The sequence below is a fragment of the Syngnathoides biaculeatus genome, chromosome 7 (genome assembly GCF_019802595.1).
Source record: "Syngnathoides biaculeatus isolate LvHL_M chromosome 7, ASM1980259v1, whole genome shotgun sequence".
NCBI classification, from domain to species: Eukaryota; Metazoa; Chordata; class Actinopteri; order Syngnathiformes; family Syngnathidae; genus Syngnathoides; species Syngnathoides biaculeatus.
Window position 1 is genome coordinate 23,172,962 of NC_084646.1, and position 20,701 is coordinate 23,193,662.

The following is a 20,701-nucleotide window of genomic DNA, read 5'->3' on the forward strand; positions in this document are numbered from 1 at the left end:
CATCCATGCGCAAAGTTGCAGAAGTGTCATTCAACGACATTCATGTGTTCGCCATATTGGCTGCATCGCCTGTCCGTGACGTCACCCGGACATTCGCAAATGAAAACATGCAGTGCACCCTACTATGGGAGACGAACATGCCCCTTCTGACACAGAAGCTCTTTTCAAAGAAGAGAACACCTCACAAAAGAGTGTAGTTACCGGGGCAAGTTTACTCTATTATTTCGAGCCATACTCAGATGATATGCGATCACGGCCAAACCGCCTCCCTGTCCGATCCACTTTCGCAGCGGAGATGAGCCTTGTCGGCCGGGGTGGCTCATTTTCGGCGCCGAGGTGGCTTATCATGGTCCCGAGCCGGCCCGCTTTACGGGGTTGTTAATAGCCACCGCGGTCCGCGACGAACAAAACCGTCGAGTCGGGGCGCTTTACAGCGTTGTCGTCGCACGCAGCTGAGTGTGGCATTGTCAGCAGCGTTCTTCAGAGCCGCCGCCATCCGCGAGCCCGACGTGCAGCCTTCGCCGAAGCCGTGAACGACATATGCGGCGCCTCGGACGAGGTGGCCTATCACAGAGCCGAGCCGGGCTGCTTTTAGGGCGTTGTTCATAGCTGCTGCTGTCCGCGATGAACCACACCGTCGAGCCGGGGCACTTTACGGCACTGTCGTCGCACGCGGCTGAGTGCGGCATTGTCGGCAGCGTTCTTCAGAGCCGCTGCACACCTACCTGTTATTTGGAACCCACGAAGCTCTCGTCCTCTGCATCCGTGCAATCCATTTTTCACGATGAACCAGGTCTCTTGCAAACTTATGAAGGGTAAATCCATTCTCCCGAGTGTTCAAGCAATGTCCAGCAATGCAACGAGTCGGCATTTTGGCTAACACGAAGGAACAACGAGCTACCTTCCCGTAGGTAAAATTAATAGAAACAAACGAGTCCACTTGAGGGCGGTCCTGCCATCTACATCACTTCCAGCTTCTTGTCTAAAAGGATTTTCATGGCGGGAGTTACAAAAAGCTGTATACATCAAAATCATGTTTTGATGTGAAAAAACGCATGGGTCCATGTCGGCTGCCGTTTTTTCATTAATAACATACAAAAAAATCATGCATTTCATGACAGTGGCCCTTTAAATATACATTCTGCACCGCTGATGTGTCATTAGATCAGTCATTCTCAACCAGTGTGCCGTTGATAGTAGTTATGAATGTGAGTGTGGAGGGTTGTTTGTTAATACTGTATGTGGCCCGTGATTGGCCGGCGTCCAGTTCAGGGTGTGTTCTGCCTCTCACCCAAAGGCCGAGTGACATAGTCCTGGCACCCACAAATTGACTCAATCTGATCTCAACCATGGGCAAGATTAAAGAGCTGTCAAAGGATGTCAGGGGGACAATTGTGGATGTGCACAAGGCTGAAACGAGTCACAAAACCACCAGCAAAAGCTTTAGCAACTGCTCGTGGCATAGAAAAGTGGAAGATACCCAAACTGGCTAATAATTGCCATCGGTCTGGAGCTTCAATGAAGACCATCCCATGTATGTGCCGTGACAATTATAATGTAAAGAGAAAAGTAAGGGAGCAGCCTTAGAATACATGATGGGACCTTGTTAATCAGCTCAACAATGAAATCTTGCAGTAGTCCCTTGCTCAGAAAGGTACAGGCACATTGTAGTTACCCATTGCAGCAGCAGAGGTCCTTGTTCTGAATGCAACCAAAAGTAGATGCTGTGTCCAGTTGTCAGCAAGTTATCACTGGGGTAAGAATACATTTTTTGTGCTCATAAATTATACTATTACACTGTCAATGTTGAAATGTCCTAAACTGTAGCATACAAAAAGCACATAAAGAGGGAATGACACGCAGCTGAAAACATAAACTCCTTGTCAACCGCATAAAATCATAATTCAGCAACATTAAGAAGGAAACTTACTCATTAGAGAGGAACTCGTACCATGTGACACTTTCGGTATCTTTGTCATTGGTTTTGTTGTTCCCCTGCTTAGCTCTGTGGAACACAATGACAATATTTTATCATACCAGGCCTGCTACAAAAATTTAACATGTACTTAATTACGGATAGGAAAAAAAAAAAACATGCGGAAAATTGTGAGTGTTGTGAAAAAAGTCTTTTTTTTTTTTTTAATCAGAGTCAAACTGATTGCCAATAATGTGTACAAACGTATACAATTAATTACACTTGACATGATAGATACACGGAAGTACAGATACAGTAACTGTAAAAGACAACGCTCCCCCAAAAAAATGATCATTTGCAACAAACACAACAGAATTCAATAAAATACCCAAATGGAGTCCAGGTTTAATTGATGTAATAAAATAATGCATTTCCTCAAATAGTGGCTCTAATAAGGACCATGCTGAAATATGTCACAAAGTGCGTCTTTCGCTCAAGTGAAAATTAAGCGTCACCCTCAATTCGATGCTGTCTTTTGCTCCAAGGAAAAAGAAACTAGATAATTGTTCATAGTCGATGTTGGTCAAACATATTACAGAGTATAAACTATTGAACTAATTTCCAAACCAAAAAAGCAACACCTATAGGGGGAATCTTAATTTAAATGTGTACAGTCTAAAATGTCACAGGGCTGCAGTACAGTACAAGAACCCCGATATGGTGTGCTAACGCTGAAATAGACTCGCCCACCTGCAGTTGAGTAATAATGGACCCAGCCACTATATGAGGAAAAATTGTATTTCTGCTGTGTTCGCTTCCAAGGGCAATACAATCTGGTGACATGCACACAAACACACGTAGACACACACAGTGCTTGAGACCGGTCACACACACTGCTCCTTGCGCTTCGTTTTGAGCAGCGGCCTGTTTACTTACCCGTGGTACAACTTCAACTCCTGCAGAACTTTCTGTACCATCAGCCTAAGACAAACAACACACTGAGGCTGAGTTGAAGGAAAGGAAAGCAAAGGATATAACTGGCACACACATTCACACAACTGCACCTATATTTTAGAGAGAGAAAGAGAGAGACACACACACACATACACACCATTTAAAGGGATGGTGGGAGAGAGGAGGAGGAGGTTGCAGACACATGACATAGAGCAGAGATGTCAGCAGGGAATGGGGAAAGCCCCTCTGTGATGTGTTATGTGGGAGGAGGTGTCTGTTTGGATGAGAACATCACAGGTCCCAGATGCAGTACAGTACTGCATGTACCTGGACACACTAGCAGTGTACCACCACAGTAGTGAATCACTAAATCCGTGCACTTCGTGTATCTTTTGCGCTACAAAGGCAAGGACCCTCAAAGACCAGCAGTGACTCAAGGCCACCGGGGGTAGTTCTCAGGAGTGTTTGGACTTTTTATATTTAAAACAGAGGAGTTGATTCAGTCGAGAAATATATGAATAAACGTGTCTCATAATCCATATGTTGATGTCGGTGAGTAATCAAAGTAGTGTATGTCTTGATTTCAATCTCCTTTTGGTGCTCTCCATTTCAGTTCCAATTCCGTTTCATGTAGGTACATTGGAATTCTTTATTATGATTTCATCATCATTTTAATTTTGATTAGTGAAAAAAATGATAACGGGTTTGATTATGGGACAGGATCTACCTCTGTAACATTTTTCATACTGCTATGCACTCATCCTATTCAGGATTGTGGATGGGCTGGAGGCAAGAGGGACCCTACACCCTGGACTGGTTGCCAGTCAGTCACATAGATCATATAAAGAAAGTGTGACCGACTACTGTTGACACTCACATCGTCAATGAGTGGCAACTGAACCCACACTTCCTGCATGGCAGTCAGATGAGTCAACCACAAGCCCACTTTTTTTTTTTTATGTTGTGAGTTTTTCTTATGAGTTTGCTTCTTCTTCTTCTCCGCAATCGACATGAACATCGCACCAACTGCCAGAGACAAATTCCCAGTGTATTGTTACATACTTGGCCATTGAAGCTGATTTTGATCCTGATAAATATACTGTATTCCTTTGGCCCTGGACCTTGAAACATTGGGAGTCTATAATTTGTGTCATGTCATGTGATTGATTGGCAACCAGTCGAGGGTGTAACCACCCTCTCAGCCAAAGTCAGCTGGGATGGTCTCCAGCTCACTCGTGACGATAAGCACTATGGAAAATTAATTGACAGATAGCGTGTAGAATGAACCATGGGAGACAGTGCATGGTTCCTACTTTCTACTTGAATGAACCACGCGAGACAGTTTCAACCCAGTTACCCATCTCTCCTCCTCCTTTCATGGTTTAGTTCCACATTGGTTTCCCATATGGAATCAAACCAGGCGAGTTTCTTTTCAAGCATCATAAAGTCTGAGCAGATCGAGTCATACATTAATGGTTTCTAACCTCACAACAGTGTCGACTTACATGTGACTCTGCCCCTCATTGGAATGCAGGTGTTCCTCAGGGTCAAACTCCTCTGCTACATGAAAGAAAGAGAACATTTTAACGTGCTGAAAGAGGCTTATTACTATACTCTACACCAGGGGTTTCCAAACGTTTTGGATAGAAGGACACCTTGCACGGACAAGGATAATGAAGACAATGACCCCCTTGTAACACAAGTCAACGACAAATTTATTGTCTTGGATTTTGTAGCTGATTTTATACGGTGGCTGAGAGGGACAAATGCACTGCAAATGAGAGATTGCTGCAAACGGCAACACTACAGGGTTCACGCTACACAACGGAAGTCTGCCAGACCACTGGGGCCGTGACCTTCACGACAGAAAAGTCCTGTGAGAGCAGGAGATGCCGCTCATGAATACAGTACAAACACTACACATGCCAGCCTTGTAGCAGCCCTGCAAACTGACATGTCTACATGGCAGCCATGTTGTGTGTGTGTTGGGGGGGCAGTTGTCATTCCCATACAAGCCTAAACATTGAATGAATGACAGCTGTTTACAAGGTTTAGAAGTGTGTTTTGGAGAATTTTTGACCATTCATCCAGAAGTGTAGGTCACACGCTGATGTTGGACGAGAAAGCTTGACTCTCAGGCGTTGCTGTAATTCATGCCAAAGATGTTCTATCGGGTTGAGGTCAAGAATCCATGCAGGCCAGTCAAGTCCATCTACACCAAACTCTTTCAAACCTGTCTTTATGGACCTTGGTTGAGCACTGGTGCAGAGTCATGTTGGAAGAGAAAGCGGCCAGCTCCAAATTGCTCTCACAGTTGGGAGCATGGAATTCTCAAAAATATTGGCTCCTTAGTTTGAGTGAAAGGAATTCAGAAGGATTCAACTTACCAAGAGCTTTTGGACAATCCATTGTCAACTATCCCCCCCCCACTCACACACAAAAAGTCAGCTTTTGCAAGAACAGCGAAGTAATTTCCAATGATAAGGTTACCGAATTATTATTAATTACTGTATTACAAAGACAGATGCTAAAAATTGGACTTCATAAGAGCAACTTAGAAACTAGGACTAGAACTAGGACTTTGGTGCAGGTAGCGTAGGTTCAAATTCTGCTCAGTGATTGTACTGATATGTGCCCTCTGACTTACTGGCAACCATTTCTGGGTGTTGTCTGGCTTTCACCTGAAGTTAGCTGGGATAGGCTGCAGCACTGTTGCGACCCTTTTGTGAGGATAAGCAGCTTGGAAAATGGTAAGTCCTGTTGTAAATTATTTAATTATGCCCAATCAATCTTTCCCTTAATCTCAAATGTTTTAGGCTTCCAGTTTCCTCCCTTTTAAATATGTCAGATTTATGTAATATGTCATAATCATATCAAACCTTTTCCTTTGCTCAAACCTATGGTAGGAAGGAGTATTTAGTTTATTATAGGACAGTAATATAATATATTAATATAATGTAAATTATTTTGTAGACCGCCAATCTACAGCTCCAAGTCCCAGGACCCCAGCTTGCAAATACTGTACCTGCTCTACAGATGAACAGTCAACCCAACCCACCTCCTGCTGCCCTCGCAGCCTGTTTGGATGTCCGTACAATACGTGTGATGTGTGCTGCACGTGAACATTCGTCCGTGGCGAGGATCTCAGAGCGGGAATACACTTGCTTGCCGGGAACACCGTCAAGCTGAAAAGTTTGCAAACATAAACATTTAGATTTATCTTGGCGCCTCTCTCTCCGGCAGACTACTGCATTTATGTTTTATGGAGGTTGTCAGAATTTTGTGAATACAGTATAACGAATTTGAATGTTTAGATTTGAGTCTGAAGAACAATTGCTGTGAATGTGCTCCAGAACTCATCACCAAACCATGAGCAGGTGGAGTACAGTATACACAATCGAACAAAGTGGACTTTCATTTAGTTGACGTTTCAACCCTTTATTGGCCCTAAGAACAATATTGTACTTGTTAACTTGAATGGGTGATGAAATTGGAGGATTAACATCCTGATTAAGTGTCAGGAAAAAAACAAAACATTAAATATCTGAATAGCTTTTTAACCTTATCCCCAGAAATAGCAGAGCCCGCCTCAGAGATCTCAGACTCTGCTCCCTAATGGGAAGGCGTGTCGATGGAATTGAAGAGGTCTTCAAAGTATTTTCCCCAGTGACTCACAACATCCCGAGTCGAGGTCAGCTGAGCCCCATCCTCATTATACACAGTGTTGATGATGGCGTGCTTCCCCCTCCTGAGGTGCCGGATGGTGGACCATAATTTCCTCGAAACTGTCCAGAGGTCTTTCTCCATGGGTCTCACCGAACTCCTCCCAAGCCCAAGTTTTTGCTTCAGCGACCACCAAAGCTGCATTCAGCTTGGCCAGTCGGTACCCATCAGTTGCGTTGGGAGTCCCACAGGCCAAAAAGGCCCAATAGGATTCCTACTCAGCTTGATGGCATCCCTCACCGTTGGTGTCCAGCAATGTGTTCATCGATTGCCGCCATGACAGGCACCAACCACCTTACGGACACAGCTCCAGTTGGCCACCTCAGCAATGGAGGCACAGAACATTGCCCACCCAGACTAAATGACCCCTGCCTTTCCCGGAACATGAGCAAAGTTCTGTCAGAGGTGGGAGTTGAAACTGCTTCTGACAGGATTCTGCCAGATGATCCCAGCACACCCTCACGGTATGCTTGGGCCTGCTACGTCAGACCAGCATCTTCCACCACCAGCGGTGCTAACTACTACCAGGTGATGATCAGTTGGCAGCTTCGCCGTTCTCTTCACCTGAGTGTCCAGGACATGCGGTCGCAAGTCCAATGACATGACTACAAAGTCGATCATCGAACTGCAACCCGGGGTATCTTGGTGCCAAGTGCACATGTGAACACGCTTATGCTTGAACATGGTGTTCATCATGGACAATCAGTGATGGGCACAGAAGTCGAATAACCAAACACATCTCGGGTTCTGATCGGGGTGCCGTTCCTCACAATCAGATACAATCAACAGTCAGGCCAGGACTTGTCCCCCACCTGAAGGTGGAAGGAGGTTACCCTCTCGTCCATCAAGGTGACCCCCAACGCACAGGCGCCGAGCCTGGGAGCAATGAGTATACCCACACATGCACGGCACCTCTCATGAAGGGCAACTCCAGAGTGGAAGAGAGTCCAATCCCTTTCAAGAGAACAGAGCAGTGTGTGGAGGCAAGTCAATTTATATCTACTTGGAACTTTTCGACCTCACACACCCGCTCGGGCTCCTTCCTTGCTAGAGAGGGGAAGCTGTACTTTCCTAGAGCCAGCTTCTGGAACCGGGGTTTGCCAAGGTGCCAGGCTTCAGCCAGCGCCCAACTCGTGCTGCACCCAACCCCTATGACTCCTTCCACAGGAGCTGTGCCCATGGGAAGGGGGACTGACGTTACCCTTTTGGGCTATGCTGGGCCGAACCCCATGGGTGCAGGCCAGGCCACGCAGGCCCACCTACAGGCTTTGCACCAGAGGAGGGCCCAGGTGACACGGATCCAGGCAAGGGAAATCCTCATCTATTTCAGTTTTTCATCAGAGGAGTCATACAGCTGTGCTTTCTCTGGTTCCTCATCTAGAACCTGTCTGTCATGGGTGGTCCTAGCAAAGGTGTGAAGCCCCCAACAACTAGGATCATTGGGACACACAAACCCCTCCAACACAATAAGGTGACAACTTCCAGGAGGGGATAACAATCAGTAATTACATACAATCTTTACATGATAACCGTGTTAAATTGTACATTTGTTAAATTAGCCAGTGGCGGTAGTGTCCAGAGAGGGCAAGCACATGTCAAGACTGTACCTTGGCAGCAGGACAGGAGAGCCTCTCCTTGGGACCGTCTATCTCATCCAGTGGAAGGGCTGTGCCGCTATCGGTTTTCTGCTGGGTGGACTGAAAGAGACCGTTGTGTCCTGCCTCGTCTTCATCTCCATCGCTGTTCATGGCCATAGTGTCTAGACTAAGTCTGTCATACACAAAAAAGCATCCAAACAGCACCAATCACTTTTTCAAGCAAATATCCATAATGCATTAAAGTAGTAGTTTGACTGAAATAGTTGCCAATTGGTGTAAAACTGGATAGGTTGGAGTTTGTGATTTTGGTTTGACTTTAAAACAGTAAATTCATCCATCCATCCATTTCAATAGTACCGGTCATCATGTAAGCTTGAGGGCAAGCTGGAGCCTAACCCAATTTGGGTAAACTCTGGGTGGGTTTGCCAGTCAATCGCAGGGCACATCTCGACAAATATTCTTTCACACTCACATTCACACCTAAGGACAATTTCAAATCTTCAATGTACCTAACATGCACATTTTTAGAATGTGGCAGGAAGCCACAAAACCCGCAGAAAACCCATCCAAACATGAATTTAACAAATATGTACAGTAAGCTGAACAAAAGAGAACCTGACCCAACCTAGGTCCCAACCAAGGGTTTCTCAACTGTGATGAAAAAGTCCTACTGTGTTGCCCACCACTGGATCCAAGACAAAAACTAATAGGATACATACTGTATATTAGCCTCGTAGTTAGCATGTCTGCCTCCCTGTATGAGTTTTGAGGTTCAATTCTCAACTCAGGCCTTTCCTGTGTGGACTGTGTACATTCTCCCTGTGTTTCTGTGGGTTTTCTTTGGGTAGGTAGCCCAACTTCCTACCACATTCCAAAAACATACCATCCATACATTTAATATGAAGTGGCTCTTGTCCTCATCTGTGTCACATGTGAACTAGAGTGACTGACTGAGCTGACTTTGGGCGTGAAGCAGAGTACACCCTGGATTGGTCGCCAGCCAATCATGGGGCACCGAAAACAGGCCTGTTAGGATCCTTGAAGACTCGAACTAGTCCAAAGGTAAAGGTCAGTGTGAGTGCTTTTTTGTCCATATATGCCATGCAATTGGCTGGCAACCAGTCCAGGGTGTACTCCATTACTCACCCAGAGTCACCTTGGACATGCTCCAGCTTTCCCGTGACTCTAATGAGGACGAGAGCTACTGTATATAGAAAATGCATGGGTGGTTGGCCGTTCAAGATTAAGGACTACTTTGAACTTTGGATAACTTTGATGATTTTCCTTTGATTTCATGTCTTTGTTCAATGGACTTTGGTTATGTGACTTTTGTGTGTCTCTTCTCACCAAAATTGAATAGGAACATCACGTGAATCAAAAAGTCTAAATGAATATTATGACAATGCAAGATTTTTTTAACATGAAATTGGGGGGAAAAAAATACACACAAGTTGATTGGAAGGATTTCATGATTGAAAATAAGAAATAATGAGAATGGTACCTCCTCCCCAGGTTCATGGGGGCAACAGGGACACCCCAGCTGTGCCTTCGTGAGGTCGACGTGGATCTTGCTAAATTAGGGAAGCTGTCAACCTCGACATCTCCATTGAAATGCATTGCGTTTCCTGTTTTGGTTGGAGTTGTTTCCATCGATTCCAACCTTCCATCCAGATCAGTGGTCACACTAAGAACAACTCCCAGGCCCACAGAGTCATGGCTGTCAATCACACAGCTCGGGAAACCTTTGGGGCTCAGCTGGGTGACCAGAAGGGTGCCGGGCACTTCCTCGGTTGATAGTTGTTCAGTCACATGGGGTGCTGTGGTCTGGGAGGTCAGCTCCAGACTGCTGGTCTGCAAAGGACTGTCGAAAACCACCTCCAAATCTCTGAAGTAGTCTGCGTCCCCAAAGGAAGAGCTCAGGCCCTGTAGGTCTTCCACGCTGCTGCTCACCTCCTCACCTCTCACCTCAGACTCACTCACTACAGAGCACGCATCCTACAAAGAGGAAATCCCAGAAGTGGCAAAAGTACTCACTCAGTGTGGACTTAACTACAAGAGAACAGATACTAGTACGAAAAAGTTTAACAAAGGTAGAACTACTGATCTAACTTAAATACTTGAAGAAAAAGAAAGCACAGACACTGAAAGATGAAAGTAAAAATGCATTATTAATCTTAATTATAAGCTATACCTATTTTGATAACTTGGGCAAATTGGTGGGGGGGGGGCAATATATAAATAATATATTGCCTGGGGGAACGGTGCAGAGAGGAACTTTCGTGGACACAAAATACAGTAGTTTCCTTCGTTTACTACACAGTGATGCCTTGAGATACAAGTTTTATTTGTTCTATAACGTCAATAAATCAAATTATTAGCTTTGCAAATTAATACTATATATCTTTCCCCTTTGAAATGAGTGGAAAGGCCATGTATCTGTTCCAGTTTCTCCCCTGAATAAAATTAATGAGAAAGTTAACACACTAAAATATTTTATTGTACTCTGTGGACAAATACGGTGGTGACTCAGTTCTCGAACACAAGCCGTTCCAGAAGGTCGGTTGAAAACCAAAACAGTCGAAAACCAAGTGCATTTTCCCATCACAATGAGTGGAAAATGAAAATGCTTTCCAAGTCTAAAAAAAAATTTCAAAGTGTTTTTTCTTTTTTTTAATCTTTTCCTGATAATAAATGGCATAGAAGAAATTCATGCATAGTCTAAACACTTTATATAATTATATCATTTAAGAAATATATTTATTTTTAGATTAAAATGTATGCTTTAGCCTAGTAGAGTATGCTAGGCTGGGAGTGCATTGGCGAATCTGTAGTGACTCGTCCCCCAGCCTTGTAAACCTTTTTTTTATTTACAAAAGTAAAGAAGAACTTTAAACAAGCAATAATGAGGGAGAAAAACAAACATGTTTTTTATTTGCACAGGAAATACATAACGTAAAAAAAATAACTTGCAACTAGAGGTAGGTTTAATGGAACAAAAGAAAAAAGCAATGCAAAACAACTGTTTCAAAAGTCTTTGGTGGGGATAACGCGCCCCTTTTTAACATAGAAAGAATCTAATGGAGACTGTTTCTGGCGTCTTTTAAACACCTTCCTGAAATGGCTCATAACAACGTCATTGAAATTTTGCAGTGCTCTGCAACATTCTGCTTTGTTAGGGTGATGGAGTTCTCCAAAATTATGGATGTCATTCCATTTAGCGCAGATAGCTTTAATATCAGCACTTGAGACATCCTTCCTGCCTTCAGCCTCATCAGACGACATCTCCTCCCTTCCTCGCCAACACTATCCCCAGGTAACTGCTGCTCGTTCACGACAATAAGAAGCAACTTTTTGACTTCCTCCAAGATCTGTGCCATTTGCCTGGTCAACACGGTTGCTCCTTTAGCAATATCATTTACCTTGAGGGCATCCTTGTGTTTCAGAAAGGTCCTCATCGTCAATTCGCCATGCCATACTTCGATAGCTCAGAAACACGCACACCAGATTCATGCTTGGCTATCAAATCCTTCTTGAAGTCGACAGTTTTATGCACCACTTTCCTTTTTTGAGCATCCAGCAGTTCCACTTGCCTTCTTTCGAGCCATGATCGGGGGTTAATATTGCTCAATTGGATGAAAAAAAAAGTCACGACCAGAAACCTCCGATTGCAGAGTGGTGCGTGGGTCAACTGGTTGCGACGCGCGCGGTGGCGCGGTTTTGTCGTTTCCCTTTTTTTTCGGGGGTGCGTTCGAAAGAACAATAACAAATCTTCCTGGGTCAGCTGGTCGGGGCGTTCGAAAGCCAAAGCAAAAAAAATCTCGAAATTTTCGTTCGAAAACCGATTTGTACGAAAACAGAGACGTTCGAAAACCGAGGTACCGCTGTTCAGTCTTAACATAATTACAGAAAATTATCCATCCATTCTCAATACCACTCATCTCGCTCAGGGATGCAGACAGCTGACTTTGCGCAAAAAGTGGACTACACCCTGAACTGGACACCAGTCGCAGGGCACACGCATAGACACGGACAATGACTTGTTCATACATTCACTGAGTGGGACTCGACCCCACGATCCTGCCACCAAAGTTACACGAATGCACCACTACACCATCAGTGACTTACGTAGAATTACAAAGAATGAAACAAATGTTCTTATACTTTCTCTTTCAAATCGATGCATTTCCTTCCTTGGCCACCAGGGGTGATTATAAGGCCAACAGATGGAATTACTTTACTGTACGTTTACATTTCAGCTCATATCAGCTCCTCGCAGAGGATCAAGGAAATCTGACTGTGAGTACTGATATATGAAATGTCTAAATGTGTTGCTGCACCATTTGTGTTCAACTATATCCCACTTGGTTATCTCAGTGCACCTCCGTATTACAATAAAACTAAGAAAACCATCATGTTACTAGTCAAGTTAAGTCAGAACTATTGAAAAAAATACAGCTTACTTGTACAGGTATGTGTTTTTTTTTCCTAACTGGGGAGAGAATATTTGAACATCAGAAGCTTGAGTTTTAAAGGCTGGCAAAAGACACATTTATGATGAATTATTATTGTAGGAAACCACAATTCTTTTTTTAAGGGTAGATCTTGTGTTCTGAAATCTCCCTGGTACACATCCCTCTGTGTCGCTGCCGTCCCCGTTTTTTAATTTAATTTAATTTTTTTTTATCTGATTAGTTCCTGAGACCTCAACCAACTAATCAATCAAAAATTTCAACTGTAGTTGACTTTACATCTTTTTTATGTTGTGTTGTCATCCTTGGAGGTTAAAAAAAAACGAAGAAGCCTATTTTGACAAGGAAATGAGTGGAGTAAGAGCAAATACAGACAATGCTTCTGTTTGCCTGTGTGGAGAGTAACGGTAAAAAGTTGTCAGGGAAATAATGTTTCAGATATCTGGAATATATACCATTTTAAAGCATTGTATTTGTATTTCATTATTTCAAAATACTGGGAAAAACCAAGAGGTGATTCATTGCCTCCAACATTAGGGACACAATTTACATTTACAGTGGTGTCGAACTGCACTGCATCACACTGACAGCTTTTGGTAACATTTTGACTTCAGCTGCGCTTCCCCATATGATGCAGTGCATGTCGGCGCCACTGCAATCAACCACTATAAACAACCCTCTGTCCTCCATTCCTAATAGCGGTTATCCTCATTAGGGTTGAGGGTGAGGTATCCCAGCTGACTTCAGGCAGGCTCTGGACAGGACAACAATTTGGTGGCAGAAAGTTGGTCTAAATTTACACTTCTTAGCGCATGTCTATGTTTGGTGCAGTAGGTCAACTCCCAGTTGAACACGATTTTGATTTTGCAGGGATAAGTGTCGGCACCACGAGGATAAGAAGCTTGGAAAATGAATAACTAAATTAATATTGTTATTATATTTTGTAAATAATCCCACTCGCCAGCACACAGGTATGGGGGGCACACGTATGATGGAGGGCGAGGATAGATGCGGGAGGTCTGCAGGCATATTTAAGTCAGCAGCGGTTCTCACCATCTCGTTCGATTTTTAATAAAGCCAGCCGCTCATGTTGTCTGTCGTCCCAACAACCAAGAGCAGTGACAAGGCTCAAGTCACGCAAGACTCAAGTCACGCATGAATAGCTGTGATTATGCATCGTACTCGTCCGTGGTGGACTCATTGCGGCAATTTTTAAAGGGAATGAGAGAAGTCGTTTTGATTGGTGGCTGCGGACACAGTCACAGTGGTGGAGCCCATCCACTTGTACATCTATAAAATTACTAACACCAGTCTAACCTGGCCATGGCACAGAGTTACTCCACTCGCTGCGCCATATTTATGCTAGTCACAAGATAATCACAAAATGGGGTTAAAAACACGCACTCACATCCACATTATCACTGAGTGCTTTTTGTGTTCAACTTGTACCCAAAATAACACGATAAGCTAGTTGTGATACACGAATGTCGCAATTGAATCATTCCTCTGCAGTACGGACCGAATCTGAAATACCTGCTCCTCGTTGGTGCTGCCGAAGAAAAAAGCGTCCGTGATAGAGGGAGGTGAAGGAGAGGGGGAGGAGGTTGTCCCCGCAGGAGCTCGACACTGACCATGCTGTTGTCCACTCAGTCGTTCACTACATGGTCCACTTGTTTGTCCAACTGGATGTCCACTGTAGGGCTTGCACTCGGAGGCTGAAAAAGGGTGGGTGAAACTGTTCAACAGGTAGGGGGCGCTCTCCACATGACCTCTCTGAACGTCAATCACAAGTGAGAATTATTATGATTATTAGGGCCCGAAATTTGGTTCTGCTTGCCACTCATTATTGTTGTAAGCGTTAAGGTGCCGACAAAAACTATTTGAATTAATTGGCTGATTAATAATCAGTTTATTGGAATTTTACATCTGCCATATATTGAAAACATTTCTATCAGTCTGGCCCTTCTTGAAATACTTTGTCATTTTTTTGGTAGAGCTCCTCTACCGGATCTCGAAAATGGAAAAGAACATGCCTTGAGCTTTCTTAGTAGCGCAGCCTGAAAACTGCTAAGTCATCATGTCCTTGTCACCGTGGTGACTTCAGCCGTTGCCATCAGCGGGTGGGAAATCCACAGTTATGACGGCTTACGTAAGTTTTATTTCATAAGACTGTTTCCCGTGAAGCCAAGCCTGAGACTGAGCCGGGCGGGCTCCACAGCTCTTGACTTTTTTTTTCCCCCTCTTTGAATACCCCCTTGTTTATTTTCTCCTCACAAGGTCACATCACATGGAAAAACAGAAATAATGTAGATCTAAAACTGTACAGTACCTGAGGTGCTGGGAAAGCAGCATTTTAACGTATTTATTGTTGTGGTTGCAGTTTTCTGTTTTGTTGAACAGTATTTGATGACACAAAGAGCTTTTTCTAGTTCAGAGTAGCCCTTCATCAAGCTAAACAAGGTGACCAAAAGTACTCAAACAGTACCTGTATCATCATTATTTGGGCATTTCTCAGTGTTCTGAGTTTTATTGTGGAAAAACTGTGACTTCTCTGCTAATATTAATATGATTTCATTCCTCAATAATAAGTTCAATTTTTTGTTTCTTATGAAATCACACTTTTTCCTCTTTATGTATGGTAATATTATTTTTTCATTAGATTTTGACTTCATTCATGTACCATTTTGTCTTCATTTTTACATTCTGTGTTGCAACATTGCAACATTTTATTCTTGTCCTACAGTATTATGACTTATGCCCATATGCCTAAATTTTTTTTTCTTTCTCGTAAATTATTTCCTCCTAATTCCCCAACTTTGGTTTTAAATTCCAACTATATGTGGTTATTTTTCATTGTAATATGACAGTGATTTCCTGCAAAATTCTTCTCATTTTTGTGTAGCTCTAATACTCCTGAAAACATTGGTTCATCTAAATTACGACCTCAAAAAAAAAAAAAAAAACTTCCCTTCAAAGTACCACCATCATGACAACATTTAAATACAGTAGAATGGTTGATCCAAGTATAAAAAACTGAGGATGATGTTTTATTGCTAAAAAGTATATTCAATAAAACTGTACATGGTTTGCACAGTTTGAATATACAATGCAGTGATTCTGTTGCATACCGTTAGTGGGAGCCCAGGTACCACTACTGATACTACTCATACCATGCTTGCTATGTGTGCTGATGTAAAATTGCAGTGGGGGGACAAATGTTACATGTTTGCTTTAATACGTTGCTTAAAAAGAGGAAAATAATGCAAAAAACAATCTATACAGCATGTATATTATACAGTATCTGTACAGCATGTAAAAGTTATATAAAGATTTTATATAGTGTGCTTAAAAAAAATAAACTATAACAGAACTGTACTGTGCATGACGAAAAAAATCAAAGTTGAAGGCGAATGTTGCAAGGGCCAAAAAGCCATACATTGAAGGGTAATGGATTTCAAAATGCCCCGGTGATGTCGCTGAAATCTTGTGTCCTGAAAACAGAAATCTTAAACAAATGGTATTAGACCTTCAACTGTCCTGCCACACCGTTGGACAGAGAATATCGGACATTAGCATGGCTACTGCACTCGGACCTCCAATCATATAAATATTAGTATTAGAGTTGTGACATACAAGACAAGATTTGGTGGAGCTGGTAGTTGGTCTGTGTGAGAGCACACCATTATTATTATTATTTTTTTCAAATTACTGGTCTGTGGTCTCGGTACTCTCTAAGAATGAATTTTTCTTGTTATCATGTTGGTGTGTGACATTTGCAATAAATCTGGCTGAGCAAATGCATGTGGGTCAGGACAGAATGGTGTTCATGTGTATGATGTGGTTCTTTGTCGTTACACTGTAAACAAAATGTGGCTCTTCATCTGTGACTGGTTGGCCACCCCAGCGACGAGTGGCACTCATACCACATTCTGAAAAGCGCTCCTTTAATACATAAAAAGCAACAAGTTTCTAGCTGGGATAGGCTCCAGCACTCCTGCAACCCTTGTGAGGATAAGTGACTTGGAAAATGTATCGATGGACGTTTGGATATGTCTTTGTTTTTTTTTTTCTTTTTCTTTTTGGTGATGCCAACACAGAAGGTTTCCAATTTGCAAAAACCGAAATCACGAAAAAATGTTCAAAAATAAAAACTTTTAAAAAAAGGAAATAAAGAATAAGACAACTTGATTCAGGCAAAGTTACCTTAACACAATTTCTTAAAAGAAGCCAGTTTCTAAAAACACCACAGATTTTTTAGATTAGAAGTAGCGTATGTACTCCACACGCATAAAGAATTGAGGCATGTATTATTTTAAGCTTACCTTACTCATAGAGGAAAAAACGATGGAAGTGAAATGTTGTAACGCAAAAATTTCCTGCTACAAAGAAATATCTTGGCAGACAAAGAACACGCATATTTTGCATTGATTTTAGATATTGCATTTCATATAGTGATGTGAGGGGGAAAAAATGATGACAAGCACCAAAAACAGAATATAGCTAACAAATCCATTGATAGCAGAAATTCCGCCTGTTGTGCACTTTGTGTACTTCTTCATCTTCGTCTTGTCTTTCTTTGTCCCCGTGTGCTATGAGTGTACAGTAACTTCATCAAAGAAGATTTGATTACACCGTATAAAATTGAATTGGGAGAGGGCGAGGCGGCAAAAAAAATAATAAACTATCAACATGGCAGTCAGGAAGACACAGCAGCAGACACACTTGCTTACTCTATTGTACATCCACTCTATTTTCTATAAGACTAAATCACCGGCGTTTGTAAACATGATGTCCACGTGCAAAAGGCCTTTTATGGTCAGCCACGCGTAACGGATAATCCATCAACACCGCCATCAAATGCACGTGTGTGTGGGCTTGTTTTTTGTCAGCCGAGTCTCTGCCTCACTGGAGGTCGTCTGCAACCGAACTCGGTGTCTTCAATAATAAATCACTTTTACAAAATCTCCCAAGACAACACATTGAGGGGATGACGCCATTGACATTTTACTCATACTGTTATCATTTGTATACGTCACTTCAAAATGAGTTTTCGTTCATCAAACGGGAAGGATCTTGGGCTGTGGGCTTAAAGATTCAGCCTGAAATGAACAATAAGAGCTGCATGAAACTGTTGAAAAGTTTGTATTTTTTCTGTGGCTTATTGCCACTTCTATGCCTTCTCCAGTCTCTGTGTATGCGGCACATCCCCGAGAGAACGTCCAGTTTGAAGCCTCAACGTGGTCTCACAATGTCAACAGCATGATGGCAAAGAGGACTGCTTGAGTAGTAAGTTTCTTTCGGCTTGTCCCGTCAGGGGTCGCCACAGCGTGACATCTCAGTTGAACGCTCATATTTGTTTGATTTTACGCTGGATGTGCTTCCTGACACAACCCCTCTTGGGGAGGAGAGGCCCCGATGAGATACGAACTCACGACCCCTGGTTTCAACAACATTTCTTTTCATTGAGAGAATTATCCCCTTAATCAGTATGATTAAAATGATTAATTACAAATAATTGCTTATCTGGGATGGAGTGAGGGGCAGAACAATGACATACTCTTCAGGTACGAGGTGCTGCCATTCATACAGAGGACAGTCAAGGTATTATTTATTTATAACTATACTGGCCCTGTTCGGGCGTGTCCGATCGTAAGCAAACTTGTGAGTCAACGTAAAAGCTGCTGTTTTGCCGCTAGAACAATTTTGTAACAGCATTTCGAGCGCTGCGGAATCAAGCAGCGTGTTCTTGAATGAAGGGAGGAACAAGCAAGGGTACCTGCACTACATTATAGTTACCGAAAAAAAAAAAAAATCCCATGATACAATTCACAACAACAACAGGCGTTATTATTGTTGTTGGCTTAGGGTTCTTATCAGAGAAAGGAACAAAAGAGGAATGATGAGCAGAATGTCCATCCGCATGCAATCACAAGAGGAACTTGATGGTCATCATATGATTGAAACTCGATCACTTGATCCGATGAGTTTTCTTGCAACGTCATTTTACTTTGGGTCTTCCAAATAACCGAATGACAAGACAAAGTCAATTTTGACAATGATTGAACTTTCTGAACGCGTCTCGACAGTCATTTGGATTGTCATTCGATTGTGGCGTACGGTACCCCCCAAATTTTGTTTAAAAGGACCGTTGTTGATTAAATATTTGCAGTACTGTATTTATATCGTGGTGTCCAAGGAACCCTTGATTATTACGGGGGATATACTAGAGACCTACCCGCAGTCAATCAAAAGCAGCTGGATAGAGACATTGTCATCTTTCATGTAATTTGACCCCTCCCACACACATTCAAATATTTAAAGGGATTAAAACACTGTAAACATAAAATGTATTTAATAATAATCAATAAATAGCATATTAAATGTATAGGAAATACTGAACAGATTGTACTCTGTTTACATGCATGTGCCTTTAAGAGGTGGGACTTGGTGGGGTGCATTGTAATGTCAGCGAGTCTGTGTGTGAGTCTGGATGTGAGTTGTGGCTGACATCAGCTGCTGCTTGAGTATGTTCAGTGGATTTGTGTTTATAGCTTAGAGTAAAAAGATGAAAAGAGCATTGGAGACTGATGTCGTTGTTTTCCTTCCAGCTTGTCCCTTTTGGGGTCGCCACAGCGTATCATTTTTTACGCCGGATGCCCTTCCTGCCACAACCCTTCTCAGGGAGTGGAGGCCCCAGTGGGATACGAACCCACAACCCCTGGTTTACCAAACCAGTGCTCGAACCACTGAGCTACAGGGCCTCTTAGTATTGGAGACTGATATACTGATCTATATCCATCCATTTTCTTAGCCACTTATCCTCACAAGGGTCGCAGGTGTGCGGGAGCCTATCCCAGCTATCATTGGGCAGGAGGCGGCGTACACCCTGAACCAATCGCAAGGCACATGGAGACAAACAGCCGCACTCACAATCACACCTATGGGAAATTTAGAGTGTCCAATGAAGGCATCTTTTTGGAATGTGGGAGGAAACTGGAGTGCCCGGAGAAAACCCACACAGGCAGGTGGAACTGGACCTCGGAACTGTGAGGCCAACGCTCTTACATGTTTCTACACTGTGCCACCTTGCATAAGAATAATTCAGATATTTATAAAGATATACATATTAGAAAAGATTTGAATCAAGATAATGGGGTATAATTCCCACATGCTTTGAAATTTCCAGCATCAATTAATCTGTGGATAAAAAAAAAACCACAACACATAAAAACTTCTTCTTCCGGAGTCTTTTGTGTTTTTGATGGAAAAACACGTGCCTTGAAAGTTTATGTTGCTAACATAACGTATGTTTCAATAAGCTCCACACACACAAAGGCAATTCATGTGTAGTTGATTACATCGTAGATTGTTTACACCTTCAAATATGTCATCCAACACTATGATGGTTACTGTTATGGTGACTGGGGTTTTCAGTCATGTGTGTTTGTGTGTGTGTGTGTGTGAAATGTGACATATTAAAAGAAACCAGAAGTGCGAGCACCAAAAGCAGCTTTGATGTTCTACCTTGTGCCTGAAAGCGTACTTGGCGCTTCCTGCTTCTTTGTGCGCCGCCATATTGCTCTAACACACATCGCAGTGTGACATGAGAAACGGGCCTGATGGCCTGCTAAATTGATGCCCCCCCCTTGATTGCTGTATCACACCAACTTCTCTCAGCATCAAGCAGTACAAAGTTGCAAAAAGTCAAGTGAAAAGAAAAAGGCGCAGACTTCGCCACGTACCTCTCTTGAAGGACAATCTCTTTATCCAGAGTTTGGAGAAGGAGGGCCAAGAGTTGTTGAGCGGAGCATCTGCCATGCGAGCGGTGCGCTGTGGAGGTCAGGAAGAAGTGGACGAGGAGGAGGAGGAGGCAGAAGAAGAGGAGGAGAAAGAGGAGGAGGAGGAGTGAGTGTGAGGGGAGACTAAATTGTCATATTTGCTCAGGGAAACTCTACTGAATCATCCTCAAGAGATTACTGTACTCTCTTCACTGCACTGCCACCACGTGTACGTGGATGTTGGATTTTTGTGACCAAACTGGG

General features: G+C 42.9%; 1 protein-coding gene across 3 annotated transcripts in view; it reads right to left on the bottom strand.

Annotated features, from left to right (window-relative positions):
- LOC133503194 (rho guanine nucleotide exchange factor 18-like) overlaps window positions 1-20,492 on the bottom strand; it is an 81,256-nt gene extending 60,764 nt beyond the window's left edge. The window contains exons 1-8 of one of the 3 annotated variants that reach the window (XM_061824521.1): window positions 20,402-20,492; window positions 14,193-14,374; window positions 9,692-10,185; window positions 8,200-8,362; window positions 5,928-6,054; window positions 4,375-4,429; window positions 2,852-2,896; window positions 1,931-2,005 (exon numbers count right to left, since the gene is read on the bottom strand). In XM_061824521.1, the coding sequence (XP_061680505.1) occupies window positions 1,931-2,005; window positions 2,852-2,896; window positions 4,375-4,429; window positions 5,928-6,054; window positions 8,200-8,362; window positions 9,692-10,185; window positions 14,193-14,374; window positions 20,402-20,477 (1,217 nt within the window). In that variant the 5' untranslated portion in view covers window positions 20,478-20,492. The remainder of the gene's footprint in view (window positions 1-1,930; window positions 2,006-2,851; window positions 2,897-4,374; window positions 4,430-5,927; window positions 6,055-8,199; window positions 8,363-9,691; window positions 10,186-14,192; window positions 14,375-20,401) is intronic. The other 2 variants (XM_061824523.1, XM_061824522.1) reach the window with 2 other exon arrangements.
- Window positions 20,493-20,701: the final 209 nt, after the last annotated feature.